Raw genomic sequence first — 20,253 nt, forward strand, 5'->3', positions numbered from 1 at the left:
GAAGATGTGCTGTGGAAAAAATAACTAATACTATTTTGTTAAATTTCATTAGACAAATCTCCCTAAAATCTTAGCAAAACCCATTACATTCAAACCATATAATCTGATATCACAGCAGAAGACTTGAAAGGCAACATCCTATAAGCTTAAAATATGGATATGGTGGAAAAATCTCTTCATATGAGATAATACATATCGAATTCGTAACTTATACAACTATTAACATATTGGTGTTAATCAAGCGCGGATCCAGGAGGTCATGGGTGTCATGACCCCTCCCTAGACCCTGATTCGTCATTATGCTGCCAAAAAAACTTATATTTTGTAGGTAAAAGGCTTAAAATTCCAAGTCTTTGGGGGAGGACTCGTCCTAATACTAATGTACCCCCCTTGTCAAGACCCTAGATATGCTCTTGGTGTAGTAATGTAGAGTGAGATATTACTTATTTACATAACATTAATAAGGGTGAAAATACCGCCTCTTCAAAGGAATAGTATACAATGTCAAAAGTTAAGTACACAGAATTGCCCGCGTTTTCTTTAGAATACCAACAAAAGAAGCTAGTTCTACAAATCTCCGCTTGGAGAGAATTATATACAAAATTTTATTCATTACATTTATATCTACTGTGGAACTTGCTGCTCTCCCCGAAGAGGCGATATGTTCCAAGCATTGCTGGTGGATCAACATCATTAGTAACAATAATAAACACAAAAAATTGAGGTTAACTATACTCGTACACATACTAAGGTAAATTAATCAAAATAATATTTACTCCCAGTATAAAATCGGTAAACATCTAACAAACCGTCAGTCCACGTGGACTCAATATCACCACTGTTTACCAATGAAAACATCAAAACGAAAACATAAATGCATTTTTATTGGCCGAAGCTGTATGTATACAAGTTCTTCGAAATATTCTTAATTTCTCTAAATAAATAGAAATATGGCGTTCTTTAGACCATGGGCGAATGAAGACAATGAAATTGCACAGTGTAGTGAGAATAAATATAGGTATGATTTTAATAATAAAGATTTAGATATACAAACACAGCAAGTTATTTCAAATATATTCGAATGTTTAAAAAAGTACAATATTCAGTAATCTGATAATGCAATCATAATAAGAATTGACGAATTAACTAGAGTAAATAAATTTTCCATTTATCGAGTAATCACGAAAGGGGTTGCTGTGGATCATTCACAGAACCGAAAAACATTTAAAGAAAAACTGAAATCAGTTGTCAAAGCTACTCAAGATTTTATACGTAAGACAATTCATAGTTTATATACGGAGAACAGGGTTGCCACATTAGAAATAATGCAGCAAAAGATAACAGATTATTCAGAATACAACTCCTCAAGATACCAAGTAATAGTACTTAGCAACAAAGCTCAAATTTTATCATATGGAAATGGAAATAACAGAGTCATACTCTTCTCAGACTCCCTTCTTACTATTGCATATTTCACCATATAAAGTTAATTTAGCCGAACGTAAAATCAGATCCCAGAACTGAGTAAAGAGGTTGTAGAACTCCAAGAGCTGTATTTGGTTGGCAACCATCAAAGTGAACGTTTTCAGTGAATTTGTAAACATCAAAAAATTAGTCATCGTTATGTGATACAGTACTTTTATTTGAAAGGCCTTAACCCAACCATTATAGAAGCTGAACTAGATTCTACTCTAAGTAAAACTGTTCCTTCGTTATCAACAGTAAAATATTGGGTAGCAGAGTTTAATCGAGGCCATACGACCCGATGTGACCATCATCGTAGTTGTTGACCAAATGAGGTGACGAATGCAGAAATATTAAAGTGCGCGAGCTACCAAACATAGTAGTCATTTCAAAAAGTGTGGTACATCGCATATTAACTGAAATCTTCAAAAAAGGAGAAACTATCAACGGCGAACATTATGCGAACTTATTACAACGTTTGGGGGGACAAATCAAGCAAAAACAGCCGCATTTGGCTAAGAAGAAAGTGTTGTTTCATCAAGGCAATGCACCAGCTCACACATCCGTTATTGCAATGACCGAAATTAATGAATTAAAGTTTGACTTGCTACCTCATGCACCCTATTCGCTAGATTTAGCCGCTTCGAATTATTTTCCGTTCCCAGACTTGAAAAAATGGTCGATGGTCAAAGATTTTCCAACAATGAAGTGGTGATGTCGGGAGTTAATGGCTATTTGAAGGAGCTTAACGATTTTTATTATAAAAAGAGTATCGAAATTATTGAACATCGCTGGGAAAAGTGTATGGAGCTAAAAGGACATTACGTTGAAAAATGAATCTATTTTTTGTGTTTTCTTTGTTGGGTCAGGTCAACCTCGTATTCTTCGTATGTTTTTTTTTTAATTCAAATTATTTTTTTAAGAAATATCCTCACTTGAGTGTCTGCAGCTGGTACTCTTACTTTTGTGGTATTTTTTGAATCTTTATGAATTTATTCAGACCATTTCACCTAGACCTAGAAATATTGCCTTATTGGACTCGACTTCCAGGCAATTATCATATGAAAGAAAATTGAATAAATAAAAAAGGTCTATACTTTTAATTTGTAATTAGAATGATAATAGTCAGGTTTATTAATCTTTTTGTTATGCTTTCTAGGCTTATAGTTTGATGTGTAGTTTTATCTGATTCGTAAGGCATTCATTTCTATTTTTGACAGGAGCATAACTGATGATGGATTACATTTTTAAATTTATATATACTTCCTTTACGAAATAACATTCTATATACTGCTGCTTTTTTTAACTAAATAAAGTCTTCTCAATTAAAATGTAATAAATAAAAACGTTTTTAATTAACTATAAATGTATCTCCACACTCTACATAGAAATACTTCTACTCCACTTACCTACAGGTATGTAGTTCAATTAAATTCCCATTATTTGATTGTTAGATAGATATGAAGTTCCACACAGTTGAATGAATAAGTAGATAATATCGTGTGGGTTTGGTAAAAAAATATCTAAAGCTTCTCAGGTAGAGAAGTACACATGCATATTAATTTAAAAATATGTATCGGTTGTATTAAATTTATTCCTAATTGTATAGTTATTGTAATAAAGTCCATATAGTTTGATCGAGAGTAGGTACTACAAATATGTATAACAGAAATATATAAATCTAAACAAAGTTACTATTTTTTTTGGGACTTTAAATTTATTATCAAGCGCATACCAAATTTGAAATTGAGACGTTTTCATCTATACCATCAACCTGAATTAGATTTTAAAAAACAAATTTCAACAGTTATATTTTAATTAATATAATGAATTATCAATTATTTTATACATAAATGATAGTCAAAATAATAACTTAAAGTATAGTAAATGTCAACTGTAATAAATATTTATCGTTTGATAAAAGATTAGGTACTTGGTTTTAAATAACGCTGCATAGTTTTGATAACATTACAAAAAATGTGGATATAAAACGCACCCGGTTACATTCCAAAGCCTCGGCCGAATGTTCCTCTTTCTGTCTAAAACAATTAGAGCACTTCGTCTTATGGAATATGTTGGGAGCGAACTTCTTACACTGCGACATGTTGTACTTATATCACTAATAATAACTCTGATTACTTTTAGCCGCAAAAAACGACACGAAAATTTAAATAGAAAAGAAAAATATTTGCCATTGCCACTGTCTTCATTACAGTCTCATCAATTTATTTTCTTTTTAATTCCAGTTGAAACGCACAAAAAGTTTTAAATACACGATATTTACGTGCAGACACACACTCTACGCTCGACTCTAAACTGACTGACAAATTGAAATGAAATGTATACAACAATAAAAATATTGTAGAAGTAGTAAGAAACGTCACGATATCACTCGTCTTCTTTTCTTTGACATATGACACCAATATTTGACATATGTAATTTTTATAGACGTAAGTGGTAGATAATGATTTAAATAAGTATATAACTCACACCACTTCACAACCACCACTCAATAAATAAATATATATTTCCAAATTTTTGAAAAACTTCACAATCGAAGGTATTTTCTAGATTTAGGCACCCAATTATTATTTTCATTTGGAACAAATGAATATGAAAAATCCGTTTCACAAAATTAGTATTACCTTTAAAATACATTGACATAATTTAATAAATTGAAGATATAGTTGGCTGTGTAATCTCATCTCTAAGAAGGACATAGTAAATGTCAATGTCAATTGTCATAGTACTTTTCGAAGTTTGTAGTTATAAGACAAAAACGAATTGTCTATATTGAATTAGGAATTATGTAATTGTGTATATATTTTTTTTTAAAATGGAAGCAGGACGAGACAGGTATTATTCAAAAAATATACAAAAAATTCTTTTGTGATGAACTATCAATTATTGTAATTTATTATTCATTTTTTACGTAAATATTATTTTGACATTTCAAAAAAGATGTTTTTCAATTTGAAGCCTAATTGAAGAGAAGTGAAAATATAATTATACTTCTAAGCAGTAACATAATGAGTGGATATGTATATTGAATTAATTCTCAAGTTTAACTAAATATATTGTAATAAAAAAATTTTGGGTAACGTGTAAATATTCTACATATTCCATATTTTTAGAACTTTGCATTCCACTAATATTGCTGTTATTAGAGAAGTATATGATAATGAATTTTCTCCAGCATGTTTTTCTATGGAGTTAGAAAAAGCCTTGGAAAGTTGTTGTTCCATAATTGTAATAGAACCTACACAATTAGGAGATGAAACTGCTAGATGGATTAGTTTTGGAAATTATTTACATAAGATGGCAGTTATTACAGGTTTTACTTCCATTATTTCAGGTATGTATGCTTTATAGTTTATTCTTTGGAATTTTTTGTTAGTACTAGATATTACAATAATATAAAAAGCACTACAAAATTGGAAGGTATTTATAATAAATTGTATTTCACTGGCACTCAGGGTAGGTGAGGGTAAACATCTACAGCTGCTGGTTATGAGATAATTGTTTTAATGTCATTCACTCTAAAATTATTAAAATTAGATGTAAATTCTTGTACCAACTGCTACCCTCCCGGGGCTTTAAATAAAAGACAAAAATTTGGCACTCAAATTTTCATTTGCCCCATTGATGCAACATCGTAAACAGTCAGTTGCATGAACTTTTCAAACACTGAATTGTTTTTTTGATGTGAGATATTCAAATTTTTGAAAAGGTAATTCATACTAACAAAAATAACCAGTTAAAATTTTGCAATAATTATAGAAAAATCAAGAAAAATAGACTTACCTCATATTCCAAAAAAAAAACAAAAAATTCTAACTTCATAGACTATACCTTCACAGTAAGATGTAGTGATGCCAAAACAAATAAGAAAACTAATTTCCTTCCTAATTTCAAATCAAATCGTACGTTTGCCCTATGCTGACCTTCACCTCCAATTACCCTATTTCACTATTATCTGAACTAACAAAAATGATATAAATAAATAACAACTTCAAATGATGATTACTAAATATTTTAAAGCAAGTAAACTACATAGTACATACCTTATTCTTTATGATTAAATTTAAATTTTGATTTTGTGGCTTTCAAAAATTATAATAATTTAGCAACATATTTTGTGCAATAGTAAGTACATATGAAAACGGATCAGTTTATTTAATTATTCAGATTTGCACTTATCCAAATGCATATTAAAAACTATTAGCTCCAGACTCTACTGTATTTTTAAGTAGCATTCCTCATCTAAGAATTGTTCACTCAACCAACTAGTCCAACTTCATCCCCAGATTTATGTCACAGAAATAAAAATTTTACATTATTCCTTAGAACCTAAATAAAATGACAAAACCTTATAATTACAAAATTTTTTACATTCTGTTAATATGGCAAGGTCTTTAACCCTCTGTAGACATTTCTGTCACAAATCGATTCTCTACCGTCTAAAATTGAAATATTAATTCGAGTTCATCTTGTCACTGTAACTGTAACATCTAATGTATCTACTTAATTCAACACAAATAATGTAAATGGCACTTGTTTGTTGACCACGCGGTATAAACGGTATAAATTTACGTTTTCAGTAGAGTATCTGTATTTGAGTATGAAATGGAACCTGAAACTAGCTCCAAAAATATTATACTTCACAACGAGAAATACCTCGCAACCAAAATTACTGATTATATTTTTACATTTACTTTAGAAGTATGCTAGAATACTTGTCACAAAATGGTATACTGAGTCTTTGTGCAATATGCCGAAACAGCATTCTAAATTGCAAATTATTTACAGTCAAAGAAATTTCCCAAAAAGACAGCAACTATTCTGTTGAGTATGTTGCTGATGTCAATGATGTGGATGTAGTAATCGTAACTGGAAAGATAAAAAAGAAGAAAATCTAGCATCCAATTTTATTGAAAAAATGCCAAAAGTATAGTGAGCAGGTATGACAAGAAGACCAAACAATACATAACAAAAGATCGTCCAATATTGTGGGAAAATAATCGCCACATATAAACTCATATAAACTTTATTGATAGCATCAGGGGATGCTACAAAATACAGCTTTGTAGTAAAAAGTGGCAGGTTCAAATGCTTTATCATTTATAGGACTGAGTATAACAAACCCATGGCTTCTTCACAAAAAAAATCGTAAAGTTAAGGACTTGCAGAAAATATTTGAACTATACTGATTTTCGCCTTGAAGGAGCTGCAAGCATAGTGTGCCATCGAAGATGAAAAACCGTCAATTTATTAAAACGAACTTCGATCAAAATGGCACAAAGATCCAGGACATGTTCCTTCAGTGACAATCATGCAGGGTCAGACAGAACAATTCAAGAAATGGGTGTATTTTTATTTTTTCAAAGTTTTTCACTGCTTATTTTTAAAAGTGGATGTCTAATACTACAGGGGGTGAAGGCATAGATGATCTGTGAATTGCCATGGTATTTTTATTAAAAATTCTTAATTATAAACTTTTTAGGTTTCGCTTGGCCGGAGAGTTTTGCTCCCCAAGCACCCTTGAGTATTATTTCTACTTTGTGTACAGGATTATATACAGCTTCATGGCAGTTTGATCACTGTGTTAAATATCAGGTAAATATATTATATTTAATTTGACTTTTTTATAGAAACTCAATGATGCATTGTACATATGTGTTTTATAGGGCTGTAAATGTCACCTTATCTGTTATATTTTTAAAATGTCCAGTTGATTAACCTTGTTTTTCATAATAAAATTAAACCAGAAATCATGTCAATTGCACTTAAGGGTACTGTTAGTAAATGTGTACTAAAAATCTAAGTTCATGGTTATATACTGCTGTGCTTACTGAGTAGACATGCTGTACACATGCTCTGTATAAAAGTTCCATTTTAGTGTGAAAAATGTGATCAAATATTTTTGTTTCTGCCCAATTACATTGTTAAAATGTATTTCTAGCAAATTCTGTTTACATAATGATCATATTCAATTAGTTTATAATATAAATTAGTTTTTGACTAAATTGTGTAAAATGCCAGTCACAAGAAATAAGGGAGACGATGAATTGCGCGCAACTAGAAACATCCTGAAATTATAGAAAAGTTTAATAGGAAGTTGAAGCTAATTGAAGAAAAAATAAATGAATTCGAGGAGACCATTGATAACCAAAGCAATGCAATAGAAAAACGTATGAAAAACCTAACATTCTACTTTTTGGACTCAAAAAGTCAGGGATGTCGTCTTAAATGTTTTAAATGATAAGAAGTTATGCATTCAAAACACTTATATTGAAGGATGTTATATATAAATGGGGTAATAATAAAAATAAAAGTAAACTGGCAGTGTTGGTAAAATTTTATAGTAATCAGCAAAGCAAAACTTCAGGGACAAAACAATGGAAAAAGGACTTTTACACCCTATCATTTTACTCATAAATATCAATAATATATAAATGAGAATTTTTTTAAATATTATCCCCCACCAACTATACCTGGAATCAAGAAGTTAAAACATAACATTTTACATTTCCAGTTAATTGATGGCAACACAATATTCATAAAATCCATTAAAATGCTTTTGTAGAATTTAAGATTTCCATATTTTTATGTGGATTATTCAACCTCTTGTCTGATCAAAGTTTTTTTTTAAATAAAGGTATTAAAATTCAGATTTGCTTATCTTGATTCATTTAACAGAATGATTTTAAATCAATAAGATGAATATTTCAATTATGTTATTCAAACACAAAAATATTTTGTCATTTTTTCGTTAAGTAAGATGTTTCACGAAAATGGGTGAATAAACAGTATGTCCTATCAAAATAAAAACACTGTGATTGTGTGATAACTGGAAATGAAACAAATCAGGAAGAATGAAACAAACCTATTAAGAAAGTACGTACAAAAATACTATGTAAAAGAAATAACTCATTTCCTGCTATATGGACAGAAAAAAATATTGACTAGGTCAAAAATAGGGGAAAAGTTTCCCATTGAAATAAAGTTATTACTATTAATACTCAATATATTCACAAAGTTTGTATATAATTTAGAATATCATTTACCAATTACTGGAGGGCAGTGGGACATTTAGAGATCTAAAATAAAAAAAACTTTAGGGACCTCACTAAAAGCCCTATTACTTAAAAACAGCAGAATAATCATTAGAGAAGATCTAAGTACTGAACAACAGAAATTATTGAGAGCTAGTATTGCAAAGGATGGGAAAGAAGTTTGATTATGGAGTAATTTTGGAGATATTTTTATGAAACTTCAAAATGAAGCTGATGTTAGTAGGCTCAAATCACTGGACAACCCCCTCAACATTTGAGCCATGAAATAAAAACAAAAAATATGGACGATATGCATGTACATATTTTCCCTTAGGGGAATATTTCATTAAATTAATATCTCATGTTTTTACTTTGATTTAACCTGAAAGTATAATTAAACAGAGTCTGTGCAGTTGGCACATAACCATTTTTGGAAAAATTTTTATTTGCGTTACAAACAGCTTTTGCTTTTTTTGTATTTCTATTTCTAAACAATCAATTTTGATTTGTCTACTATCTTTAGCGATAATATTGTTTGCAAATGAGATTCATGGGAGTTGAAAATTAAAAATAAAATTTTAATATATAGATGTCAATCCTATCAATTATTAATATTGTGTGTTACCTTACTGTTATTTAAATCCTTCTTCTTTTAGGTTGAAAGAGACATTGGAAAGTTATCCAGATTACCAATTCTGGGAGCTCTGACAGTTGCGTCACCAGTAGTTTTAGTGAGGAAAGATGACTCAAAACGTAAAATATTACATTCTGTAGTTACATTAGCAGCAGCTTCACTTTGCATATATAGGTTATATCGTACAATGAAATAGATTAGTTAGTGAAAATTATCAAGGACCACTTTAGCAAAATAGCTTTATTATTTTTTTAAATAAAGTGTTGTGGTAAAAATAGACATTGTAAAGTGATGCCTTGGATTGGCATTTCCAGAATTTTTAATAAAGTTATGAATTTTGTGTTGAATTGTTTGCTACATGTGGTTTCATTATCTTCGTAGATGTTTTTGAAATCTGAATACTAGGGACTCAAGATTAAGATAATACCAACTTCAAGGACTGGCAATTTTAAAACAGAAGCAGTGTCTTTCATGAAATGATCGATGTTTTTATAATCTGTATAATTTCTTGGAATAATGAGAAAAATTGAGGTCATAACATTTATTTGATTAATAAATATTTATAAAAATAAGGAATTTACTTTTTGATACTGCATTTTTGTGCTCTTTTAGCCATGATTAAAAAATAGAGAGAAGGTAAACATTTTCTTAGAAAAATAGCAAATTTTGGTAAGAGGGTTGATATAATGAGCTCTTTCTTCTTTTCTGCAACAGCTTTGACTATTTTTGCAGCTACATATTCAGGAGGGAGGCCTTTTTCTGTTGTAGGATCCATGTGACCATAACTTTCACCAGTACCAGTTAGAGCATTCAAAGAAAGATTTGTTTTGATATATCCCGGACTTACAACAGTGATGGATATATTACTAGAAGCTACTTCGGCTCTTAAACTATCACTGAAAGCTTGCAATGCATGCTTTGATGCGCTATAGGCTGATCTTTCAGGTAAAGCGACAAGTCCTTGAATGGAACTAATGAAAATTATATGTCCTTCTTTTCTCTTCATCATATCAGGAAGTACAGCTAAAAATAAATCAATTAAACTTATTAGCAAAGAATTTAGATTACTGTAAAAACAATATACCTATGCATGCACAATTTGTTATTTTACTGAAACTTTTACTAGATTAATTTTTGCTGTTATGCAAAACATATAATGTTGCTAAAATAGTAGAGATGGTTGATTTTAATGACCCCCAAAGTTCCCCATAATCATCATTTACCCTGAAGAAGTGTGCTAGTGGAGAAAGCTCACAAGTACAATTGCCAAAAAAATTTCACAAGGTAATTTTTAATTTATAAGGCATTAGGAAAGTTCCAAGGGGTAGGAAAAATATAGACAAGGTCGTAGAAATGTAACAGTACCTCTAGTTAATCCCAGTACCTTGAATAACTCAACTACAGTTTACTATAGATCATTTGGACTGGAAAGATCCATCATATTCTGGGATGAGCCCATGTTTGTCGTTACATCACCAATATACTGAATAATGAATACAAGGCAAGATGCTACAGTCAACCAAGATATACCTATTAGAAATGAGATTCGCTGCGCATCCAGATGCTAATGAGATGTAATTGATACCAAAGGTGAAAATGTTCAAGGGCTCACTCGCAAAACTGGTATCGACGAACTCCCTTGGTGTAGCTTTCTCTGCTTGCAAGGTGAGCTCGACGGAAATTGATAGAAACAAGCGAACACACACATAGATGGACCTTCTGCTTATCTGAAGAAACAACTGATCCAATTAAATAGGCGCGAAATCTGACTAGTGACTGGGCACAGTCATGTAAGACGCGGACGATCTGGAGTACCGCTAGTGCAGGGAGGAGGAGGATGAAAGTGCAGACCACGTCATCACATCATGACATCAAAGCGTCCAATCGGCTTCTTAAAGGACATTAGCTTTTGATAATGCCAAGTGGGGCACAAAATGCCTATGTGCTTAACAGCCGCTAATATGAACAATATTTTTTAGATTTTGTTTCAAAATTCTTTCTGTATATTTTTTGGGCAAATCTTCATTTCTCATAGTAGAAATTAAAATTAAAAAATATATCAAATTATGTTTGTTTCCACCTCATAAATGTAATTTTTTGTCGAAATAATCTATCTAACCTCAATACCTGTGTGATTATGTAGCATTCCTTTTGCATGAAATATCAGATAATTTGAACTCAATTAAGTGTAGCTCGTTTGAAATTTACTCAAATCAGATGAATTGAGATATTTACCTACCCTTATCACAAATTAAGTTCTACTTATATTAATAATTGCGAAAATAAACACACATTACAATAAAAAATGTTGGCTCATAATAAATGAGCGACCATTTAAATAAATATTTAGCAAGCACAGATTCGAATATTACATCTCCATTTCCTAGTTCTGATGGTAAAAGGAAAGTTAAGAATAACCTATGTGAGTGGATAATCTATATAATTTTGTTACAACATCAATAATTCTATTCTAAATAAGTAAAAGAAGGATAACTGAACACACCGATTACACTATCACTACACCAACATTCACAATTAAACTACCTGACGCGCGTTTAGATAACCAAGTTAACGTCTTTAGAGATTGAGGGTCAACTAAAACCTAATAACTTTACTTACCTGTTTTATACTTAAGCATAAATAGGGACAAAGTGCCAATTCCTTACAGTTCACTCTAAAGTTTTGTAGTATAAATGTGAAGATTTCCGCCAAGGAGGTTATTGGTAGGAAAATTCAGTATAAAACAGGTAAATTAAATTATTAGGTTTTAGTTTACCTTCAGTCTCTGAAGACGATAACTTGGTTATTGAAAAGCGCGCCAGGTAGTGTAATTGTGAGTGTTGGTGTAGTGGTAGTGTAAACAGTGTGTTCCGTATGAATAAATATAATAAAAAATTAATAATAGTCTCTTTTTTTGCTTGAAACTTCTGTGATGTGTTATACATACATCAATAGAAATGACAAGCAGTTTTATTTCCTTTCATGATCAAACTGCAGATTAGATAAAAAAATAACAAATATATTGTGTTTATTTATGTCCCTCCACAATTGTGAAAATATTTTATGTAAATAAGTAACTTGTTTCCTTTTTATATTTGTATATACATAAATTTCAAATGACATACCTTTTGTCAAAGCAATGGTTCCAAAGTAGTTAACCATCATTATCTTCATGTCAACATCATTTTGGGTAGATAGTACACTACCTCTATGAGAAATTCCACCATTGTTAATAAGAATATCTATTTTACCAGTGATAGATACAATCTTCTTTACTTGTTCTTCCAATTTGTCAATTTCACTTAGATCAAGAGGTATAATAATAGGAGGGTGAGTGGGCACTGTACTGTGTGAATGTAGCAGATCCGTTCTGACTCTTTCCAATTCCTGTCTACGTCTTGCACATAATACTACTTGACATCCCTGTTTATAGAATTCGTGAGCTAATGCCTCCCCTAATCCTGAACTAGATCCGGTAATTACCACCACCTACAACATGAGTTTAGATAATTATTTTGTTAATTACATGAAAAAACCAGATCAAATACTTAGAAAAGTGCCTACTCACCTTTCCAAATAATTCGTTCAATCCTTTTTGCAAATATAAAGCTTTGAAAACTCTAAATATTATCCACGGCAATGAGACTGCTAACGAAACAGATCCCACCAAGCTTAAGGATTCGTACAATTTTCTTGCTTCAGTCATTCTATTTTCTAGTGTTAAGCCCAGTGTATGAAACATTTGTCACTTTTTTAGAACATTATTAAATACATGAATATTTAATCAAACGAAATTATGAACCTAGTTGTTCAAATAAGAAAAAATGTTTTTTTCAATAATGAGTTATGTTTGGTATGTATTTTGACAATTTGATTTTTTGTAAATAAAATAAACGTCATAAATAGTAAGGTTAAGGAGTTGTTAAATTCATCTCATTGCATAAACAATTTTGAACATATATTTCTATATATGTGACATCCGTTTGTCAATTGTAAGTTATACTTAAAGATATTGATAATAAGAAATATTAAATCAAGCAAATATAAAAAAAGTACTTTGTACTTATCATTGAATTTACATTTCATTTAGAAAAAGAAGACTTACGTAAGTTTCAATTCGTAGCAAACTTCAGGTGTTTTCCAAATTTAAAAATCATCAACATAAATGTCTAAGGTCCAAAGTGGTTATCCGTTAAACCGTTAAAAAATGAATTTTAAATGTTATTGAATACAACTATTTTAGATTGATTAAAAATTGTGCTTTTGATTGTTTCCAATATGAAAAGTACTACTTATTATATTTGCTTTTATTTATATATTGGTTTAAATACCCATTTAGCACTGAGTAACTGGATTGCAGATATTGGAAAATATCTTGGTTACTCTCAACAACAAAACAATGGCGAAGGAACTGAAATATATCAACAGAGTATTCCTTATGAAGTGTCTACCACTGATGAAAGTTTTATAAAAGAAGCAGCAAAATTAACGGATCTGGCTTTGTCGGAGTTGGACACTTGTCAGCATAGGGTAAAGTCAATGCATTATTTAGAGTATCATAGAACATTATGTAATATTGTAAACTAATGAAGTCGATAAGAACATTGTATTAATTAGTTGCTACCTTATTTCATGGCTTAGAGTGTAAATATATATTTGCCAAATCAAAGTTATATAAAACTTTTCAAATCATAACTGCAACTTTATATATGTATAATATGTATCAGGGCCCAATGTTTGATTCTCACTTCTACAATTATTCACTGCATTTTTTTAAATCAGTTATGATTGCTGGAAAAAACAAATTTAAGATTGCTTTTAGTACTTTATGCTGCACTTTTCAAATGTGGCATGGTCTTTTTGTGACAGATATCATAAAAATGTGTAGACCAAATGCGAAACCCACTAGCACCTTTTCTCATTCATTCTTAATATCATGTAGCCGTGTTTTTTTAAAATATCGGTTATTAAGGGATGGAGAGTTCATCCATGAGATGATGATAGGAATGTTTCTAATGTAGGTTTAATATTTTAATGGTAATTGACATGTCCTACTGCGGTCCAGAATAAGTTTTTCACATAAAAAAAGACAAGGCCAAAGTATTTTACTTTCTTGTATTAGTATAATGTATAATATAGGTTTGATTCAGGACACCACAATTTTTAAAATTGACTAATCAAGAATTATTTGTATTGATATTATTTTTCCAGTGTAAGCTTATGAGTTTTTGTGCAGATAGTAAAAATTAAGTACAGTAATTCTATACTATGAAAATAAATGATGGTTTCTTAAGGATCGTCTTTTTTATGTAGAAGCTATTCAACATATTTGCTGTGCTAAAGTTGCGGGTAATTTTATGAAATAATTCAGATACATCAGTATTAATACACAAATTTTTTACCCAGCCCAATAATTGAAATTTTGAATCTAATTGAAAGTTTCAACTCTAGATTTTTTTGGGATTTTCAGTAAACATCACTGCTAGAGGAGTGATATGTAAGTTCTTGATATATTGAAATGGTCTTAAAACTAAACATCATTCTTTAGTTTATTTTTTAATTTATCTTTTTAATATTCAACAGTTTTGTAAGATTTTTTTTAATGAATAATTCATAATTCTCTTTCATTTTCTCAAAAGCAGCTTATTATTAATACGGTTTGATACCTTGTAATGTGGGATACACTGTAATGATTTTAAGTAATTAGTTTTCCTTCCTTTTTAAGTTCATTTTACATATGATGATTCTATCTCATGATATTCTCATGGTTTCGGTTAATTGTTTCAAAGAAAATAAATTGGTTGCTTTGTGAGAACGTTGTTATGTGATAGATGGTTAGCTGTATCACAATCATAAAGTAGAGTATTTGGTAGTAAATATTTATACAATACTTGTTTTATTTGATATCCAACTAGTATTGTATTTAGTGCATGTTAGTATTGGTGAAATACAAAACAAATGTTATAGTTATAGTATAATAATAAAATATAAGCATCATTTCATTATTATTAGCATGGAATTAAATAAGATGGCAATTTATCAGGATTTTATTTGTCTCATTTTTGTATTGTTGAATATACTAACATATTCTCAGTTGGAGAGTCTTAAAATAACAAGATGTTTGCAGTATTTGTTTCAATATTATGGTCAAAATGTATATTATTTTTTACTAAAACCCCACGATGGTCTATGTCCATCTATTTTGACTAATTATTTTCAATGTAAATTTTTTTTTAGGTAGTTCTAAAGTTGAAATCCGATTGCGATAAATTGAATGACGAGCAGCTAGCTAAAATGGCAGTACATTTATTGAATTGTCAATCATGGGTAGAAGGTAGACCAATATATCCTTGCACGGATGAAATGTCAATCAAAGACTGTACTATATCTATGGATTCTGATACTTGGACAAGCTACCACTTGATGAGTAACAGAGCTAGAGCAGTTTGTTACACAGTCCGACAGAGTCAATTTCGTGGTTTGGCAGAACATACTGTAAATCGTTTAATGGATGCAGCTAGAAATCAATTGAATAATTTAGAAGGTATTTCAAGCATGCAGCAAGGATTGAAAGATTTGGCCGAAAGAACTTACACCACCCTTAGAGAAGGACACAAAAATCTGTTTGAACAACAAGATGACATGAGAAAGGCACAATTCACGGGTCAGTTAGCTATTGAAGATAACATTAGAAGACTCGCAGACGAGAAAAGATTGATAAGAGAAACTCATGACAGTTTGGTTTTCATGACAAAATCTGTGCAAATGAAATTGGAAGATTCGCTAAATCAGTTGCAAGATCAGTCCGATGAAAGTAAAATTAATCACAGAGAATTAATTAATGATTTACTTGTTATTCAAGAGAAGACCAAAGATATTTTTGAAAGAATAGGTAAGGTATGCTTTAGGACTTCTAAATATCTCAATATAAATTGTGGATAATAATACAAGGAATTAATAACTTGGAAAGTTTAAAAAACAAAACATCTTCTCAATTGATTGCAATCACTAATTGGTATACTAGGGTGAAAAGAATCATATTTTAACATTGCCCATTTACTTCATTCAGTTTCTGAATTGGATTAGATTACTTTTATAACATTTAGATCATGAGCTTAGCTTCAAAAAAACCTTGCCGTGTTACTTTTTTCTAAAATTAGTTTACAATATTAGATTTGTTCTTGATAGACTAAAAATACTAACAGCAGTGATATCTTTGTTCTCGAAATTACAACACACACAGGGCTGTATAAAAATAATAATGAAAAATTAACAAGACAAGAAGTTTTTTATTCTTTTTTGCAATGGCTATATGTAACAGTGTGCATATTCTCCTTTATTTTTTAATATTCAGTTGGTCTTATTCTTAATGTTATTTGTTATTTGATTTTTTTAGAGCATACCTCATCTTTATTAATTCAACAAAATGAGGATTTCAACCGCCAATATAAATCAACATTTAAAAGTCTCGAAGAAATGAATCAAACTGTTAGTGATTTGGTGGTATTAGTAAAGGGGACATGGATATCACTAGAAGAAAGACTTACATGGATAGTGTCTGCTTTAGGTGGAACAGATACAGCTATCGATAGAATATATCTGATTATCTGGCACTCTGCTTTTATGTTATTAGCTATGTTAACATGTGCCTTTTTGGCTGCCAGGGCCAGTACTAGGTTTATCGTAGCTTTATTACCACCATTAAATCTTGCTATTGCTTTACATGGAGAGTATCAATATTTAGATTTCTTGACTTTGATTGGATCAATTGTATTGTTTATAATAGGTAAGATTTTAATGTATTTTAATAATATATGTCTAAACAGAACTTGGAGAAAACAGAGGCAACATCTAATCAGTATACGATAAATGTTTCGTTATCATTGATATAAAAATAATTGAATACATATTGAGATATTTTAAAGTAATAAATATATTCGTTATCTTACATTTATGAAAAACTCGATTTTCAGTATTTAAAAAAAATTTAATAACAGCAGAATATCAAACCTCTAACGTCCTTAATTAAAATATAACAGTATTTTGGTTGGATTTGTATATGTCGTAGGCACAATGCAAATTCAGGCAATTGATAAGAAGCCTAGGCAATTAGTAAAACGCTGACATAACACGAGTTGCAATAGATGTACAGTAAGATCCTGCCTAACTCTTTTATTTCAACTCAGCCATACTTTATTAAACAAAAATCACTAGCAATATTCCGGTATGCCCTCTCTCCTTGAAACGCATCTACAACATGACCGACGATTTGTTATGACTGCTCAATAGACGGCGCTCACATCGCGTAGCTCTGCCGGGGCCTCTTACCCCCTCAAGGATGCTGTATGTAATAATAGAACCATCAGATATTTGTGAAGACTCTGGCAGTTTTTTGCAAACTTTTATTTACCTGAGCTACAAAGGATAATTTAATAGATTTAGTATATTTTTTCCCTTAAGCATTTTTAAGTTCAAAAGTATCTATGCTTTAATGTTTTTCAGGACAAACGCTAATTCAGTGGACATCTTCCTTTAAAACGACGTTTTCTGGAGCTATAACTTGGAAAAAAAAATCTCAAGTGTGTCAGTTGAACCCATCAAATGTTAATCATACACCTCCTAAACTTCATTACCAACATGTGCACACTCCTGTGTACAGTGAAGATAATAATGACTACGAAAATGAAAACACCGATACCTTGTCAGAATTCAACATGACACCTCCAGCATCAAGAAATGGAGATTACATTCCTAGGTCTGCATCTAGAAGTAGAAGTAGAACTCCTTTAATTCTAAATTCAAGCTTAAGGAGTAATTGTTCAGCTACTACTAGGGCTGGTACTCCTTGTAAAATTACGGCAATTCCTGGACGGGACTTTTGTTATAGACATTTAGGAGGAAGTTCTGTGGCTGGGTAGTGAATACACGTTAAATTTTTTTTATTTTTAATTTAAAGTGAAGAACATATTTACGGAAAGACATGAATTGTATTATTTTTAATATAAAAATAATGTAAAAGTGTTTACATTTAGCAATGACTAATTTTAATCAAAATTGTCAGTGGGAGCGGGTTCCTACAATTATTGAAATAGCTACAATTAATTTCATTTCTTATAATTAAACAAATAATTAATACAAAGTGAATGATAAGAATCGGAAGTTAACACACATGAAACTTATTTACAAGCTGTTGTTACTATATCCGTTGGTTACAAACTTAGATCTAACCAAAGGATTTATCCAATGCATAGGGGTCCAATCAGAACCGAAGCTTCCTAGGAAAATTCAGCCGTGACACAGCTATTAAACCCATCAGATTTTTTAAGACCTGTGAATTCTAAACTGACCCAGGCTCCTTTTCAATAAGTTTTAAAAAATAAAAGGTTCATGACACTAGAAATCGTGCTACATTAAGTTCAAGTTCATGCGAAGACTAAAAATATATCGACATAGATAAAAACGTACAAACTGTATCCGATGCTCGGCTTCGGATTCATACATTGCAGTTCGTTGGCCAAATTCCGTTCACGACCAGAAAATATTCAATAACAGTGCTTTGAGAAGGCAGTTTGAAGAAGGTCATATGATGAGTGTAGAAATAGTTGTTGAAACATGTATTTATTTTTTTCGATTTGAATATATTCTTTTATCTATTATTTTAATTTATTATTACATATTCATAAAATAAATTTTATCTTCAACCTTCCTTAAATTATTATAGCAGTAATCTTTGGGATATTTTATAAGTCTTACGAGGGGGGAGTGTTAGGGTTTCAGTGTAAAAAACTTTCCCTGTGATTTTTTTACATTATTGAGCATACTTTTGACAATGTCTGTGTGAACTGTTATTTTCCAAAAACACCCTCAATGTAAAAAACCTTTTGGAAGGGGGTAGATATTTTATATGCAAAAAATGTGTGCAAAGTTTGAAATCAATCGGTCAAGTAGTTAAATGGCAGTCAACACGGACTTTGGAAAAGTAGTTTTGAGAAAAACGCGCTCAAAATTTAAGAGCTAAAAAAAATGAAGAAATTTTTTTTCTCACAGAAATGAGCGCTTGGGCCGACGCTGATGTCGGACAAAAAAGTTATATAAGCACCAGAACCTTCAATAAAACTAAATGCAACTAAATTACATAAAATGCAAATTCAACAATAGCAATGAAAAACTGTATAGCTGTTGAAGATCGTCAAACACTCCTGGAAAGTTATCACACGATTGAGTTTGATATTATGGGCTGGATTGGTTTGTTTCAGTACCACAAACGTGAGCTCTTTGTTTAATACATAAAATTGCTAAAAGTGTTTTGAGATGCATTTTGTTAATTCCAGAACCAAGTAAATTCCACAAAGTTTGAAAAAATTGCATCTTGTAGTAGTGTTCAAGCTATTCACATATAAGCCTATTACAATTTTTTCATAGAGGTTTTTAGTAAAATAACTTTAATTAGATTGAGGATCTGAAAAAATTATTGGGCCTAGAGGCGCCAAAATGCTATATCCGACTCTGGTTTGAGTTGTTTCAGCTTTAGATCATGTTTTTCTTTGATGTTTTGATTTTGCCCAGTTTGTCAATTCGTTTTTCAAAATGTTGTCTGGAAAATGTATGTTATTCTTTTTCTTTTCAATAGAAATTTCTAATAAATTATTCACGTTCATTTTCTGGAATTTACTCTTCATACAAACTAATTTTGTCAATACAATTAATGGGCCAAGTGACTAAAATGTAACAAATGATTTAATGAAATTATTTGAGTAATAGTTACCCCTTTCCTTACTGTTGCAAGTTCATAAAAGAGAGGTGTTCTCAAGTTGAGCACATTTTTTTTCAATTCCTTTGTTCCGAAAATTATTAATAAATTTTAATATTTAGATTATTATACAACTTTTCTATGTCTGCTTTGTTCTTATTTAGAGTCCGATTGACACAAATGTTCAACTATAAATGTTACTTCTCTACAAATTAGTATAGTAGAAAAAGGTATATTTTTACATGAACTACTAGCTTACTACTATTTGTATACTCAAACCAACTTTATACTCCTTGCATTTTGAAGACGAATCTCGTTTCAATATTTCGTAATATCTTGGATATCAGTGT

At 30.6% G+C, this 20,253-nt stretch overlaps 4 protein-coding genes across 5 annotated transcripts in view; 2 read left to right on the forward strand and 2 right to left on the reverse strand.

The window, feature by feature from the left end:
• The window catches only part of LOC130890807 (protein outspread), a 144,303-nt gene extending 140,426 nt beyond the window's left edge, over window positions 1-3,877 (reverse strand). Inside the window, exon 1 of the mRNA XM_057795135.1 lies at window positions 3,461-3,877. Coding sequence (XP_057651118.1) covers window positions 3,461-3,568 — 108 coding nt within the window. The 5' untranslated portion in view covers window positions 3,569-3,877. The remainder of the gene's footprint in view (window positions 1-3,460) is intronic.
• Window positions 3,878-4,185: 308 nt separating this feature from the next.
• LOC130890812 (transmembrane protein 11, mitochondrial) lies at window positions 4,186-9,500 on the forward strand. The gene is made up of 4 exons (XM_057795141.1): window positions 4,186-4,320; window positions 4,599-4,819; window positions 6,968-7,080; window positions 9,176-9,500. Exons 1-4 carry the CDS (start codon window positions 4,301-4,303, stop codon window positions 9,347-9,349), a joined length of 528 nt encoding a protein of 175 aa, XP_057651124.1. The 5' UTR covers window positions 4,186-4,300; the 3' UTR covers window positions 9,350-9,500.
• Window positions 9,501-9,679: 179 nt separating this feature from the next.
• Window positions 9,680-13,009, reverse strand: LOC130890811 (dehydrogenase/reductase SDR family protein 7-like). The gene is made up of 3 exons (XM_057795140.1): window positions 12,722-13,009; window positions 12,279-12,642; window positions 9,680-10,176 (listed from the first exon to the last, which is right to left on the reverse strand). Exons 1-3 carry the CDS (start codon window positions 12,893-12,895, stop codon window positions 9,731-9,733), a joined length of 984 nt encoding a protein of 327 aa, XP_057651123.1. The 5' UTR covers window positions 12,896-13,009; the 3' UTR covers window positions 9,680-9,730.
• Window positions 13,010-13,040: 31 nt separating this feature from the next.
• LOC130890809 (protein brambleberry-like) lies at window positions 13,041-18,809 on the forward strand. Of its 2 annotated transcripts, XM_057795139.1 has the most exons (5): window positions 13,041-13,145; window positions 13,514-13,683; window positions 15,391-16,045; window positions 16,550-16,939; window positions 17,656-18,809. In XM_057795139.1, the coding sequence occupies exons 3-5, from the start codon at window positions 15,448-15,450 to the stop codon at window positions 18,069-18,071; spliced, it is 1,404 nt and encodes a 467-aa protein (XP_057651122.1). In that variant the 5' UTR covers window positions 13,041-13,145; window positions 13,514-13,683; window positions 15,391-15,447; the 3' UTR covers window positions 18,072-18,809. The 2 variants fall into 2 exon arrangements, with proteins under 2 accessions (XP_057651122.1, XP_057651120.1); XM_057795137.1 differs by lacking the exon at window positions 13,041-13,145 and having other exon boundaries at window positions 13,242-13,683.
• Window positions 18,810-20,253: the final 1,444 nt, after the last annotated feature.

Source organism: Diorhabda carinulata, chromosome 2, assembly GCF_026250575.1.
Source record: "Diorhabda carinulata isolate Delta chromosome 2, icDioCari1.1, whole genome shotgun sequence".
NCBI lineage: Eukaryota > Metazoa > Arthropoda > Insecta > Coleoptera > Chrysomelidae > Diorhabda > Diorhabda carinulata.

What these genes read in the sequence shown, in the direction of transcription:
- LOC130890812 (XM_057795141.1), top strand. Translation starts at nt 4,301, where the DNA reads ATGGAAGCAGGACGAGACAG. An exon ending in TTTTACTTCCATTATTTCAG is followed by an intron (nt 4,820 to 6,967) that starts GTATGTATGCTT and finishes TAAACTTTTTAG; the next exon opens with GTTTCGCTTGGCCGGAGAGT. An exon ending in ATCACTGTGTTAAATATCAG is followed by an intron (nt 7,081 to 9,175) that starts GTAAATATATTA and finishes TTCTTCTTTTAG; the next exon opens with GTTGAAAGAGACATTGGAAA.
- LOC130890809 (XM_057795137.1), top strand. Translation starts at nt 13,432, where the DNA reads ATGAAAAGTACTACTTATTATATTTGCTTTTATTTATATATTGGTTTA. An exon ending in AGATATTTTTGAAAGAATAG is followed by an intron (nt 16,046 to 16,549) that starts GTAAGGTATGCT and finishes TGATTTTTTTAG; the next exon opens with AGCATACCTCATCTTTATTA. An exon ending in AATTGTATTGTTTATAATAG is followed by an intron (nt 16,940 to 17,655) that starts GTAAGATTTTAA and finishes AATGTTTTTCAG; the next exon opens with GACAAACGCTAATTCAGTGG.
- LOC130890811 (XM_057795140.1), bottom strand. Translation starts at nt 12,895, where the DNA reads ATGTTTCATACACTGGGCTTAACACTAGAAAATAGAATGACTGAAGCA. An exon ending in TGAACGAATTATTTGGAAAG is followed by an intron (nt 12,643 to 12,721) that starts GTGAGTAGGCAC and finishes CTCATGTTGTAG; the next exon opens with GTGGTGGTAATTACCGGATC. An exon ending in AACCATTGCTTTGACAAAAG is followed by an intron (nt 10,177 to 12,278) that starts GTATGTCATTTG and finishes ATTTATTTTTAG; the next exon opens with CTGTACTTCCTGATATGATG.